Source organism: Enhydra lutris, unplaced genomic scaffold (assembly GCF_002288905.1).
Source record: "Enhydra lutris kenyoni isolate GAN:26980312 unplaced genomic scaffold, ASM228890v2 scaffoldscaffold36, whole genome shotgun sequence".
NCBI lineage: Eukaryota > Metazoa > Chordata > Mammalia > Carnivora > Mustelidae > Enhydra > Enhydra lutris.
Genome location: NW_019154120.1, coordinates 2,258,937 through 2,272,407, shown reverse-complemented (window position 1 = coordinate 2,272,407; position 13,471 = coordinate 2,258,937). Strand labels below are relative to the sequence as shown.

The following is a 13,471-nucleotide window of genomic DNA, read 5'->3' as shown; positions in this document are numbered from 1 at the left end:
CTCCTGGCGGGGGAGAGGGGGACGGGAGAGGCCCCCAGGGACGCGGATTTCAGCCGGCTGTTTTCTAAGTCTCAGCTGCGACACAGAGGTTCTGGAGCAATCCCCCCGGTCAGCCCTCAGGAAAGCGCCTGGAGAGCGATCACTTGGAATCCCTGCAAAAACTGCGAGGGGAGACCAGACGCCGCCGGCTTGGAGGAGCGGGCAGCCCTCTCCGCGAGCTGTGCGGTGCGCTGCAACCCGCCGGCTGTGCCCGGGAGCGACGCGGTAAGGGAGAGGTCCGAGCAACAGGTGCAGCCGAAACCACTCCCGGAACGAGGGAAGCGGCCAGCAGGGATCAGGGAGCGGTAAGGCGCAGAGGGGTCCCTCCACCTCTGCAGCTGCCCTGGCCGGTCTCTCTTCCCCGTCTTGGCGGCCGCGCAGAGGGCAGCGGCGCCCGGGGCAGAGGGAACCCCGCGCTCTCGGGACTGTCACCCCCTCCCGGGAAGGTACGGATCTGCGCTCCTCGCGGGCGGCCCCGCGCAAAGACGGTGGCAGGAGGCTCAGCCGCAGGGTGCGTGCCTATCCCTGAGCCTCAGGATCGGAAACTCGCCCTCTGCGTGCTCTGGCTCGGGACCCCCGGCGTCCTCCGGAGTCTTCCTTAGCAGGCACCGTCGCCGGCGCGCCTGGGCGCCCGCGCACCATGGAGCTGGCGGCCGGGAACCTCAGCGAGGGGAACGCAAGCGGGCCCGAGCCCGCCTCCCCGGAGCCCAGGCCGCTCTTCGGCGTCGGCGTGGAGAACTTCGTCACGCTGGTGCTGTTCGGCCTGATCTTCGTGTTCGGCGTGCTGGGCAACAGCCTGGTGATCACCGTGCTGGCGCGTAGCAAACCGGGCAAGCCGCGCAGCACCACCAACCTGTTCATCCTCAACCTGAGCATCGCGGACCTGGCCTACCTGCTCTTCTGCATCCCCTTCCAGGCCACGGTGTACGCGCTGCCTACCTGGGTGCTGGGCGCCTTCATCTGCAGGTTCATCCACTACTTCTTCACCGTCTCCATGCTGGTCAGCATCTTCACCCTGACGGCGATGTCGGTGGACCGCTATGTGGCCATCGTGCACTCTCGGCGCTCCTCCTCCCTGCGGGTGTCTCGCAACGCGCTGCTGGGCCTGGGCTTCATCTGGGCGCTGTCCATCGCGATGGCCTTGCCCGTGGCCTACCACCACCGCCTCTTCCACTGGGAAGTCAGCAACCAGACCTTCTGCTGGGAGCAGTGGCCCAACCAGGGCCACAAGAAGGCCTATGTGGTGTGCACGTTTGTCTTCGGTTACCTGCTGCCGCTTCTGCTCATTTGCTTCTGCTACGCTAAGGTGGGCACACGGGTCGCGGGCAGGGGCATGGGCATGGGCAGCGGGGAGGCGGGGCTCGGGGCCTCGGGGCCTCGGGGTAGCTCCTGTGTCGCTGCACCCCTCTAGGAGCCCCTTTGCCCTCACCCACTCCAGTTTTTTGGGCACCTTGGGGTGAGAACACTCCCTCTGCCGGGTGGATGGTGTGCGAGGGGGTGGATGGTGTTTGAGAGGGTGCTTGAGAAAGTCACTTGGCCTCTGGAAACTGCTGTGGAAAGTTTGCAGGTCACTTCCCCGAGGTCCCACCTCCCCTTGCCCTCCTGCCACCACGGCCCTGGATCCTGAGTTTGTCCCTTGAGGGACCGGCTCTCTGCAGAGGGATGTCCCTCAGTTTTAGCCACTCACACCCGGGACCCGCAGGATCCAATCTGCGACCTGCTGCAGAGCCTCAGGAGCAAGGGAGGTGAGCTAAGCCAGGTGCCCCCTCCCCCATGCTCCCGTCCAGTGCTCAGGGATCTCCCAGGTCCCTTTCCCTGGCTGCAAAGCCACTCTCCTGGCAACAGAGCTTCAAACTGTATTTTACTGGAGGCTTAAGCTTGATAAACCCCAGTGCTAAAAGACTATTTCTTTACAATATTTTGACCTTCGTCTCCGGAGACTTGGATGGACGGGTTTCAGTTCTGTTTAGAAGGTTTGTGTAGACAACATGAAGTGATTCAGGTCTAAATCCCTAACTCCCCTCAGGAGTCCCCTTAGTGATGCCTCTGGTCCAGCTACCTCTCCATCCTTACCAGGAAAATTGCTCCCACCCTCCCTTAACATAGCATGGCAGAGCTCAGCAAATTTAATAACACTGGGTTTTGAAGATTATCATACTGATCAGTCTTCAACTTTCTGGATACACTTGTTTGTGCTTGAGTAAGAATATACGTTTAATCACGTGATAGCAATTCCTGGGGGTAAACCCCAGCCCCCCCAACATATTCTGGGAGTATCATCACCATGAGGACAACATCCTAGCCAACTTTTGAATTTCCCAGGGTTTTATTTTCATCTTTCTCTTCCTCTCTTTCTGTCCCTGATAAGGCAGTGACTCTGGGGCCATGAGTAAGGAGATCACAGAGGACAATACTTACTTACATTCAATTCATAAAGTATTTTTCTCAGCAAGAGTGTTCACTCTAAGCTCCCTGGTTTCTGTTTTCCTCTGCCCCATATCATCTATATAGAGTTATGTCTGTTTGAATGCTTAGAGTTTTGGATATTTGAAAGGATGGCCAGCATCAAAGGGTTATATATAAAGAAACATGGAGGAGATAGGGCAAGATGGGGCATTTGGAAGATAGCTGTGGCTTAGCTCTTTGTGGAACTAGCTGGTGTATTCACTCAACCTTCTCCAAATGCAAAAGAAAAAGAAAAAAAATGTGGTTCTACTAGTGCAGTGCTTAACCTGAGCAACTGTCTCACTCAGTCTGCACAAGCCTGTCAGGGGGAGCATCCAGGAAAGGGTTTGGGAGGAGCAAAGCAACTGACCCATGTTATGAAGCTGATAGATGGTTCAGGAAGGGTTTTAAGGCAGTTTCCAGTCTCTGAGGGAGGACCTTGGGGGCATGAAGCTCAGGACTAGAAGTGTTCTTAGACTATTTGGTGGTGGATTCATAATCACCTGGAGCAGAGCTGAAGCGTACTCTTCTTTCACTTCCTCAAAGTTTCCGGATCTTCTTGATGGAAATGACTGGGCAAACTTTTAGGAAAATTTAGGCTACATTTCTGTCATCTGAGAAGTTACGAAAGTCACACATAGGACAAAGTTTCAAAATAGTTTAAAAAATTTCAACAAATACATGCTCATTGGGGCACTTTTTACATGGAAATAGTTTGCTGTTAAGCATAACTGGAAATTTCTTTTAAATTCAAGATAATATTTGCAGATTCACTCCAGGGCTTGAAGAAGAGCTTACGCGTCACTTTCTAGCTGCTTCTCTTTGCCTCCATCATCAAGGAACGCTGTCTGGCCAGCGATTCTTCTTCCTGAAAGTTAGGTTCGGGACTAGCTGTTTCTCCGGGGCCCAGGACTGATGACCACTATGCAAATCACAATTGGCTGAAGAGTCACCTGAGATTACACTCCCCCCCTTTTTGTTTAACTCGACAAAGAAATTGCATTCTAGCATTGCTGTCTACTCCCCAAACTTTGTATAGAACAGTTTGTGCCTGATGGTCCCTGAGAGACACACAGAATGCCCAGGCTGGTGTGTGCTTGTGGTGCTCCCTTTTGCATGGGCTGACCCCTCCTTCTCTTCCCTTAGAGGGAACTCTTGTTCGGGACACCTACCATCTGACATGGGGTCAGACACTCTTCACGTGCCTACCTGCCAAATTTTCTTACATCCCCAGAGATATCTGGTGCCCAAGGTGACCTTGGCTCAGGTTTGAATGTATGCCCCCTACACACACTGCGAAGCGTATAGAACCACAGAGTGATACCATCTTTTAAAGAAATGCAATTACAACCCATCATGCTACCTTTGATGACAAGACCTCATCAAATGTATATATCAATATATGCATTATAACATATCAGTGTGTGCTCATAGTATGGGCTATTGAAGGGAAACTCTGAAGAAAACTGTTAGGGTATTTTCTCCATTGGCCACTCAACAACATTCCGCAGATGGCTTAGCCATTGAGATGGATGCAATGAATTTGTTGGAGGAGGGAACAGACCCTCAGGCAGCTTTATGAAGCAGATGACATTTCACTTTTCTGTTTGGCTACCCCTCTAGGTGTCCCTTTCTGGTTTTGTTTTGTTGCCTGTCCCCTGTTCTCTCTTCTTGCCTCTCATCCTTAATGACCAGTGTCTTCCTGTGGTCTCTTGCTGGGAAGGCTGCCAACAAGGAAAGTCACTAGGCCCATCCTCTCCAGACAAGATCCTGCAAAAGCTCTTACGTTCGGTCCCTGGAGCCCCAGTTTCTGTTGGCAGAACCGTTATGTAATCTATCGTCAACGTATTGAAAGTGATCCTAAATGTCACTGCACCAAGTGAAAGGCTCGTCTTGTTGGAGGTGACGCTAAGCCACTGCAGGACGTGAGAAGTGACTCAGTAGGGCTGAGAATTTGGAGTCAGAAATTCGTACCACAGCGATGTCTGCTTAACTAGCTTAGAGCTCATGACATTGGTAGATAAATCCTATAGTTTCTTAATTAGGGCGTCACTGATCACTCTAGAAATCCCATATGTAGCTGAATGCAGCAGACTTCAGCAGTAAGTCCAAATTGATCGCTTTATTTCCATGCCGAGGTGCTGGAGGGAAACAAGAAAGGGTCTGGAATGTGGTTTCTACTTCTCTCCGAGCCTCAGTTGGCAAACTATGGATGACCCAAAGCCCACAGTCATCCACAGGTTAGTTTTTCCTTAGATGTTCCCTCAGATGGTATATAAAAATGAACCCCAGTATGAGTCTGCAAGGTTGATTTGTTGTGTAAGACCGAGCTTATGTTGTAAATTCCTATATATAACCTGAGTGTTACACATCATTTCTCCCGAGTATGACACTGGCAAGAAAAGGCAAAAATAATTCTCCTGATGAATGAAGCCAGTATCTCTCAGGAGATCCTCGGACAGGGAGGTTAACTGTGAAACTGCCAACCCTCTACAAATCCCCGGAGAGGCTGAGTCCTCCACATGTGAGCTGTCCAAGTGCATGGCGCCGTGGGTAGAATTAGAATAAAGAACTCAAGGGAAGCAGGTGGGTGGGAATTTGCTGTAAGGAGCCCACGACAGGAAAACAGAAGGAATCAGTGGACGCAAGCGTCGGCCGCACGGGAAAACTCTCAGATTACATCACCTCGCTTTCCCTGTTGGGTGGTGCCCTGGACGGAGATCTCTGGTCTTCCCATATATCTGGGATTGGCACCGCTCTCAACATACAGCAGGGACCTGGCGATTGTTGAGATGGAGAGTATTGAGGAAACCGAGGTGGAAGATAGACCAGTGAGGACGTGTATATAGGAGCAGTTTGGCACTTTGTGGACAAAACCCCAGAGCCACATGAGCCCAGAATTTCTCTGCAAACAGATGCTGTGACCACAGACTGTCCCTGGATCCTCCTGAATCTTAGAGAAACGGTGGCAGGTGGCAGGTGGCACTCATTGCTACTTTGGCACCTTATGCGCCTTTCGATTCGAGTGGTTTTTAGGAGTTTATAAGCAATGTGATCACTAGGTCAGAATGCCAAGAATTGTCAATGCAAAACAGACGAGGAAGTGCGGGCACGAGGCCAAAGGTTTTATTAATCTGTGCTTTCCAGGTCCTGAGTCACTTGCATAAAAAGTTGAAGAACATGTCCAAGAAGTCAGAAGCATCAAAGAAAAAGGTAACTATGTATTCTATATGTCACATTTCAGAGCTCAGTTCATTTTCATTCCTAATTATCCTATACCCACCCCTGCCTGTGACACTTAGGTTCCTTGGTACAGACATTTGAAAAGAGCCTCCGACCCCGAGGCACAGGGTAGGGGCGCAGACTCCGCCGGGGAGGGCATCGCAGGGGACCATATGCTGCATGCAAACTTGGAGGGAGGTTTGCAGAGGTGAGGAAACAGGTAGTTTCTTTGGATTCTATTTAGGAGGTGTGTTCTGGGTTCATTGGGACAGAGGGTAGAGTTGCTGACATCCATAATTTGCCCAAAACCATTTTATTGTGTATTTGCCATCGGTGATGTGATTCCAGGAGGCTCTGGCTTACTGTCTTTTCAGAGAACGTTACTTCAATCTCTTTCCTAAGACCCAAGTTCAGGCGCGTTGTCCCCTCTTCCTTCTGGACTGGTGCCGACACTCGTCCTCAGGGGAGACGGGGGAGGGGCCCCAAGGGGACTTCTACCACTTTTGGCTTTCTCATCCTCCGAATCCTGATGTAAATAAGCTTCTGCTGAATCACAGCAAAGCATCTGACATCCTGGTATTTATTACAGCTCCCAATCTCAGAGAAAACTACGTCACAAATCAGGATTAATCTCTTACACGGTATCTGTAGAATCTCTGACGTTACAAAGTAGAAGAAGAGAATCAGACAAGATGCTTGGGGAGGAGATTATCGCCAGGCGTTTTACCCACAAGTATTAGTCATAACGTCGCAAAGCACCTTGTTTGTCCTTCTAAATATGGATGATGATCAAGGGTGCATACTTGGCAGAAATAATAGTTTAATCATATTTATTTTTAAAAGAATTCTACTTAGAGCACCGCTCTTCCTGACTTGCCTTGTTTACAATATGGTTGCAAACATGCTGCTCTCAGACTCGCTGAGAAGCAGTGGTAGGAACCGGACGAAAAGGTGGCCATGTAGCCCGCCTTCCAGATACGATCATGGAGTGTTGATGCTGACCGCCGAGGAACAGAGACCGCAGCCGAAACCAGCAGACTCCCTTCTCTTTCATCTGCTGATCCGTCCTTGCGTCTCAGCCTACAGTCATGTAGGTTTTATTTCACGTTATTGGCAGAGCGTTCCCTTGTGTGAATGGAGTCATGGCTAAAGCTGGTCCTTTCCTTCTGTCTTTAGGGATGTTGTTGTGCTGGGCTATTTCCATTGTTTTAGTCCGCCTTTTAGTTTGTCCTCTGAGCCACGCATCTCCAAGAAAATGATTCATTACAAACAATTAAGAATTGTTTGTCGTTTCCCCTGGGATAGTTATTTATAGAGGCCCTGGCCTCTGGGGCATGGAGCTGACCCACGGGACTGGAAGGGGGTGGGGTCCTCTGCAGCAGCTCTGCAGGGGCACGGCCGAGCTGGGCTCAGGGGAGGCCAGGGAGCCTCTGGGGGAGGACCTGGCCTGCCGAACTCCCGCCAAGTGATGCCACTGGGTCATGCCACACGCTTATTAGTGCTGCAATCAGACCCTTCCTTCATACTGGCTGCCCCTTCTCTGTGAGCCGTGGCTACTGTCAGTCCCTGTATTTGGGAAGTGCTGCGGAGAAACGGTGGAAATCCCCGCAAGGAACCAGGCGATGGAAAGAATGAAAATAGATGGTGTAGGAAATAATTAGAAAAGCTTGTGCACTATAGAGAAAATCTCTACAGATTAGTGGAACAGTTTCTGTGTTCAGTTTTGTAGATATGTGTGTGTATGGGATGTATGTACATACGCGTGTGTATATGCTTGTGTGTGTTGTATGTTAGATACGTGTGTGTGTATGTGTTATGTGTATTTTCTGTGTGTACATAAAATGTGTGTATGTACATGTAAATATACGATTATATATGCACGTGTCCATCACACACATGTGTGTAGTATGTATTATAGATCACATGTAAGTGCACATGTGTGTACGTGTGTACAGATGTGTACAGAAAATAACTGTTCTGTATGTGTATGTACGTACACACATGTGTATACATGCACACGCGTGTACATATATACACATACACACCTTTATTTTATGTTTACATATATGCGTGCCTATCATATGCACATGCTTAAATATAATTCTTATCATAGGAGGTGTAGTGTCTGGAGGTGGGAAGGAAACGTTCTCGTCCCTTCTCAGAGCCTCTGACCCTTAACAGCACCTGAACAGATGTCAGATCTCTTTTGATTCTTTTAATTGCCTCCTTGTTTGTAGAGAACAAATAAGGTGTGGGGCTGGCGGTGGTGCACACGCCCGCGTCTGAGCGGGAGGTAGCAGGAGGTGCAGGGACGGGGTGGGAAGAGGGCAAAGGGCAGGGAGGTGGAGGAGGAGAGGGGGGAGAGGTCTGCGAGAGGAGCCTGGAGACACATGTTCCCGCGGGTCTTAGCGCAGGGGCCTGCCCGAGACAGCCGCTCTGAGTTCCCTCAGCTCGGGTGTACTGGTTTGCAGACCTGCTTCTCCAGGGTGGGGGGCAGAGCCCCCGTCCTCCTGCTGCCTCCGTCCTCGCAAGGGCTCCGCGTGCAGGTGCACCATGGTCGGTCGTGGGGCGGGGAGCGAGGCCCTTCCAGACAAACACGCTGAATGGCTATTCCGCATGTTTGGGGGATACCCAAGAAGAACGAGACCCCCGCAGTAGAAATAGCAGTGTAGAGCCTGCGGCTGGTGGAAGGCTCCACCGCACGAGGCTGAGTGGACGCGGAGGCAGGACTCTGAGGGCCTCTCCGGAGACCGCAGGCCGGGCGGGGCCCCATGCGGACGGGCAGCCCTCAGGGGAGACGGGAAGCTCCTGGACACCTGTCACAGGGGGTCGTTCAGCACCTGCCCCCCCAGCCCCCGAAGGAACTCGGCAAGCATTTGGTCATTGTTTATACATTTAGGAAATGTTTTCCTTGTTCTCTTCCTTCGGCCGCAGTTTTCTTCCCAGCTAAGCTCCATTAGACACATCGTGAGTAAGATTCTGTGAAGAGAGAACAAATGCCTCAGACGACTTTGATGAGGCATTTCTCACAGGAGGAACAGGGAGTGATATTGTTTAGATACTGTTGGTAGAAAGAGAAAAAAAAAAAAGGCAGGAAACAAAAAACCAAAACCAAAACAAAACAAAAACCAAAAAAAACAAGGCGATGAAGGACCCAGTCTCAAGGGTAACAAGTTAGTACAGAGTCTTTTCTGTATAACTTTAAGGGATGCCTTTTTCTGTATCAAAAGTTAGTGCTGGGATTCGATCTGCTCCTGGAGGAATGAGGGAAGTCGCAGAGGCACTGGGTAGAACCCCATCTCTGATGAAGGCAGTGATACTCTAAGAAATGAAAACACGTAAGAAGTTAAAATCAATCAGCCTCATTCTCCACAGAGGGGAATTCTCCCGCGACATGCAGATGTTTCAAATAGAAGGAGAACAAGGAACTTCCCCCAGTCCTTCTGAGGAAAAGGCAAGGTTCAGCCTCAGGGGCCGGTCAACGCGGAGGAAACAAGGTTGCCTTTAATCTGAGATGGGGAAGATAATGTGCTTTTGTTGTGGCTTTTATGGACTTCACCAGTGGTTCCTCAAACACCACTGAGCGTTTAGGAAAGGCGGGTTCCTGGTCAGTTCCTCCTGGGGAGGTGTCTGGTGACCTTACCAACTGCACCGCACCGTGGGTGGGGACTCAGAGGCCCGAGTTTTAACAGGCAGTGTCCGGGGTGATGATGGGCACGTGAGGTCTGCAAGTCTCGGGTCTGGGATTGTCTGGGGCGTTATTCTGACCAGACCTGCTGTTGTTGCCCGGGTTCAGAGTTGGACGCCACGAGGAGTGACGGAGGCCGCCGTTCTGCCGTGTGGGCCCCTTTCCAGCAGCCACATCCCCTCAGCTGGGCCGGGGTCTGCAGGCACCTGCACGAGGGAGACAGAAGACAAGCGCCTGTCTCCAGTGACACCTGGACGCATTAGCCCAACTGTCGCTGGGGCTGCCTGGAGTCGGCCCAAGGCCACAGGACCGGGGGCCCGGCCCCCGTGCGGGGCGCTGTGTGGACGACAGCTGAGACAACGTCAGCTCGGGGGGAGACGCTCCCCGGGCAGGGAGAACACGGGGCGTCTGTGAGGGCGCACACCTGAGCGTGGTCAGCGTGGACGGGCGTTCTCTCTCCTTCTGGAAACAACCTTCAGTAGCGGGTAGAGTTTATGTTTGTGCCCAGTAAGTCTTCTTCCCTGGTACCTATTGTAAATTGTAATCTTCTCGGACTCAGTGCTGTGGGGAGACCAAGAGAAGAGCTTGTTCATGGTTCTGAGAAAATGAAGGGAATCACTAGAAATTAAAAGGTAACTTTGGAAGGAACTGCAAACACACATACACATGAAATATGCCGTATCCACGCACATTACCTCTGTCTACCGACTGTGCATGTTACGATCTTATCAATAAGCCACCGGGTCTGCTTCTGTCCCGAGCTTGGCCCTCGGTAGAAACGTCCTGAAGGAAGCAATGAAACAGGATGTGCAGCGGGTGTTCATTTGGTGAAGGAGAGAGATGTCCTCGTTGTCTTAGAAAGAAAAGACGATGTGTCTGTTCTATTTATAGGTGTAAGTATGTCTCGATTGTTTTTGATTACATCATCTGGGAATGGAATCTCTCGTACGCTAATGGATACGTGCACTGATAGCTGACGATCTGCTAATGGATGGGAACAAATTTCTTGTTTGCTTTGTGTGTCCTGCAGTAGAGCAGTTTTAATACGTAATCCTGCTGTCCTACGCAAACCTGCTGTCGGATTTCACCCGAGTTGTTTGAAGTGTTCGAACGGACAAGGCACAGTGAGAACCCTTTCCTTGGGGCAGAATGTCGAGGCCCAGGGAGGTTACGTCATTTCCCTAAGGATGCACAGCCAGGTTATGGCCAGCAGGAGAGCCAGGCTTCCATACACTCCACAGGGCCTTGAGAAGATGAGCAGTCCTGCCCCTCCTGAACTGAGGAACCTGCCCTGAAATCCCACTCTCCTCCAGCATCTCTGCCTCCACCTGGTCACAGAGGGCCTGTCCTCCAGCCCGTGTCTCTAAGGGACGTGTGTTGCCTGTGGGTTTGCTGCTGGCAAGGGTCCTGTGGGCATGGGCGGCTCGCTGCTGCCCTCCTGGGGGGTCTGGCCTCTATGGTGGGGCGGGTGGAGGGGGCCGCGGGGCAGGGCTCGAGGCAGCATGTTCATTTGTGGTGTGACAGGGATGTCCTAGGATGGAGCCGCCTCCTGCGTCCTGCCCTTGCTCCCTGTGAGAACGTGACAATGAGCGTCCCCGCACTCTTAAACCTTCCTTCTGTCTCTGCCTGTCCTCCCAACACTCCTTCGCCTTATCCATCCATTCCGGCTGGTTGCCTTTCTCTCTGCACAAGGGGACGCTCTGGCGGGGAGGTCAGCGAGAGGTGCGTCTTTACCCTTGCCTGTCTGGGGTCGGTGCTGGTGACCGGTCCTTCAGACGTCCATGTTTCCAATCCACACATTCAAGCAACCGGGGCTCAGGCTGAAAGGGAAGATTCTAACCGTCAAGGAAAGGGCTGAGAGCCTGTGTCTCTTATGTCCTCCGGATCCCCTTCTCTGCTGGTGGTGACCTCATTCTCCAGGAGCGGCCAAACGCAGGAGGTGGGGGACACATCGTGCATGGTTCCTTGGAATGCCAGGTGACCAGTGTCTTCTGAGGCTTTGATTGTCTGCTCACCTGCCCCGACGCTCCGCTTTCCCAGCAGCCGGCGGGGGGCGGGGGGCGTGGTGGCACAGAGAGGGAGCTGGGGTTGGTGGTGACGGGGCAGGCGGGAGGCTATTCTCTCCTTGTCCGAGTGTTAGAACGTGGGTTTGGGACCAAACTCTAACCTGGCACTGGGCTCTGGAGCACCAAGCACCTGTCTTGACCATTCTAAATCTCAGCGTTCTTATCCCAGACCTGTGATCCTGACGGGGTCTGCTTCCTGCACACGGCCAGGGGTCAGGCAGTGACATTCCCAGTTGCCCGTGACTCTCCTGGTGCCCCTGTGACCATTAGCAGGCAGGACCCTGCTTGGCTTCTGAGCCGCCCTGTTGCAGGAAGGGCAAATTTTTAAGGAAGGAGCCAGATGATTGTGTTGTATTTTAGTTTAAGAAATATTAAGAGACCCCATTTTCGTTCGAAGCCATAGATAGAGGGTTTCCAACCGATCACAGCATTACTATGTCATTGCCCTTCAAAGGTGCACCAAATGGACTGCCGTCACAGACAGGAAAGGTGATCCTGAGGCTCAGCCCAGCCCACTGAGGAGGTAAAGGGCACACGAAGCGGGCAGCAGAGGGGAAGCTGGAGGCAAGGCTCTCTTGTGTTGAGGTCTGTAATCAGGTGCGGTTTTCTTCCATCCCCTGTTTGGTCCAAATCTCAGAGGAAACACGTGGGTCCTGCCTCTGCCTCCAGCTGTTTTCTGATTTAGGAGCAGCAAGGGAAGGGTTGTATGCAAGCCAAAACACGGGGCTAGTTGACCCCCAGACAGAAACTAAGATGTGTGTCTGGAAGGCATCAGTATGCTGGGGATTGTCACCGATAGAACGAAGAGAGAGAAAGAAATACGTGGTCTGTCGAAGTCGCCGTTCAGAGAGGGTTGGAGCGAGCGCTCACCGGAGCTGCCTCTTGGTGACTCTGCATCAGCGTGTGCCCTGCTCAGAGCTTTGTCGGTCTAAGTCACAGAGTTTAATCTCTGCACAGTTAGAGTCCCACGACCCAGCATACCCTTCCGGCAATCCACACGCGTCTCACATACGTGACCAAGTCATTCCCGCAGAGGTCCTGGACAAGTCCTGAACAAAACCGTGGTGCGAAGTCACGGCCAGCACGGAAAGCACTTGGCGTCTGACTCCAGGGCAGTGCACAGAAAGTGCTCTTAGAGCGCGTTGGGAGCTCTGGGTCCTTCCCCTGCGGTAGCTGACGCATGTGCCTTGTCTCCTTCTTCTTCCTCTAGACCGCGCAGACCATTCTGGTGGTGGTCGTGGTTTTCGGGATATCCTGGCTGCCTCACCACATCATCAATCTCTGGGCTGAGTTTGGGGTTTTCCCGCTGACCCCCGCCTCTTTCCTCTTCAGAATCGCCGCCCACTGCCTGGCCTACAGCAACTCCTCGGTGAACCCCATCATATACGCTTTTCTGTCTGAGAATTTCAGGAAGGCCTACAAGCAGGTGTTCAAGTGCCACATTTGCAGCACCTCGCCTCTTAATGACGGTAAAGAGAACAGGAGTCAGGTAGACACCCCTCCGTCCACCAACTGCACTCACGTGTGAGACGGGTGCTAGAGCACGCTCGTGGGCTTTCTGTGCACGTCACCGTACGGCGACGGCGAGCAAGGGGGCACCTTCTGATACTCACAACGATCCATTCATTTTAATGCGATTCCACTTGGTTTAAAAAAAAAGTGCTTTGGTCCATTTAGGAAATCTCTAGGTCTAGTAAAGATTACTTCTACATTTTATTTCAAAAACAAAAGAAAATGCCAATTAGTTTTATGCCTCTACAGAAGTGAAAGTTCAGCAGAGTTCCCTAGATTCATTCAGTCTTCACAGGATAAAGGATCAGGACCGACAGATATGGTCGGGAATACGGGCGATCTGCATTTTGAACCAAATTTATTTAGAAAAACACATGTATGTGTTTATTCTTCAATTTTAAGAAAAGAAGTAATGTTCTAAGCTGTGTGTTTGAAGATATGATCATGGACCCATGATGGAAGTTTTACCTGAATTTGATTTTTGTGGCCGTTTGCACAG

At 51.8% G+C, this 13,471-nt stretch overlaps 1 protein-coding gene across 1 annotated transcript; it reads left to right on the top strand.

Moving 5' to 3' along the window:
- Window positions 1-679: 679 nt before the first annotated feature.
- LOC111154312 (galanin receptor 1) lies at window positions 680-12,988 on the top strand. Its single transcript, XM_022513828.1, has 3 exons — window positions 680-1,345; window positions 5,632-5,697; window positions 12,671-12,988. The coding sequence occupies exons 1-3, from the start codon at window positions 680-682 to the stop codon at window positions 12,986-12,988; spliced, it is 1,050 nt and encodes a 349-aa protein (XP_022369536.1).
- Window positions 12,989-13,471: the final 483 nt, after the last annotated feature.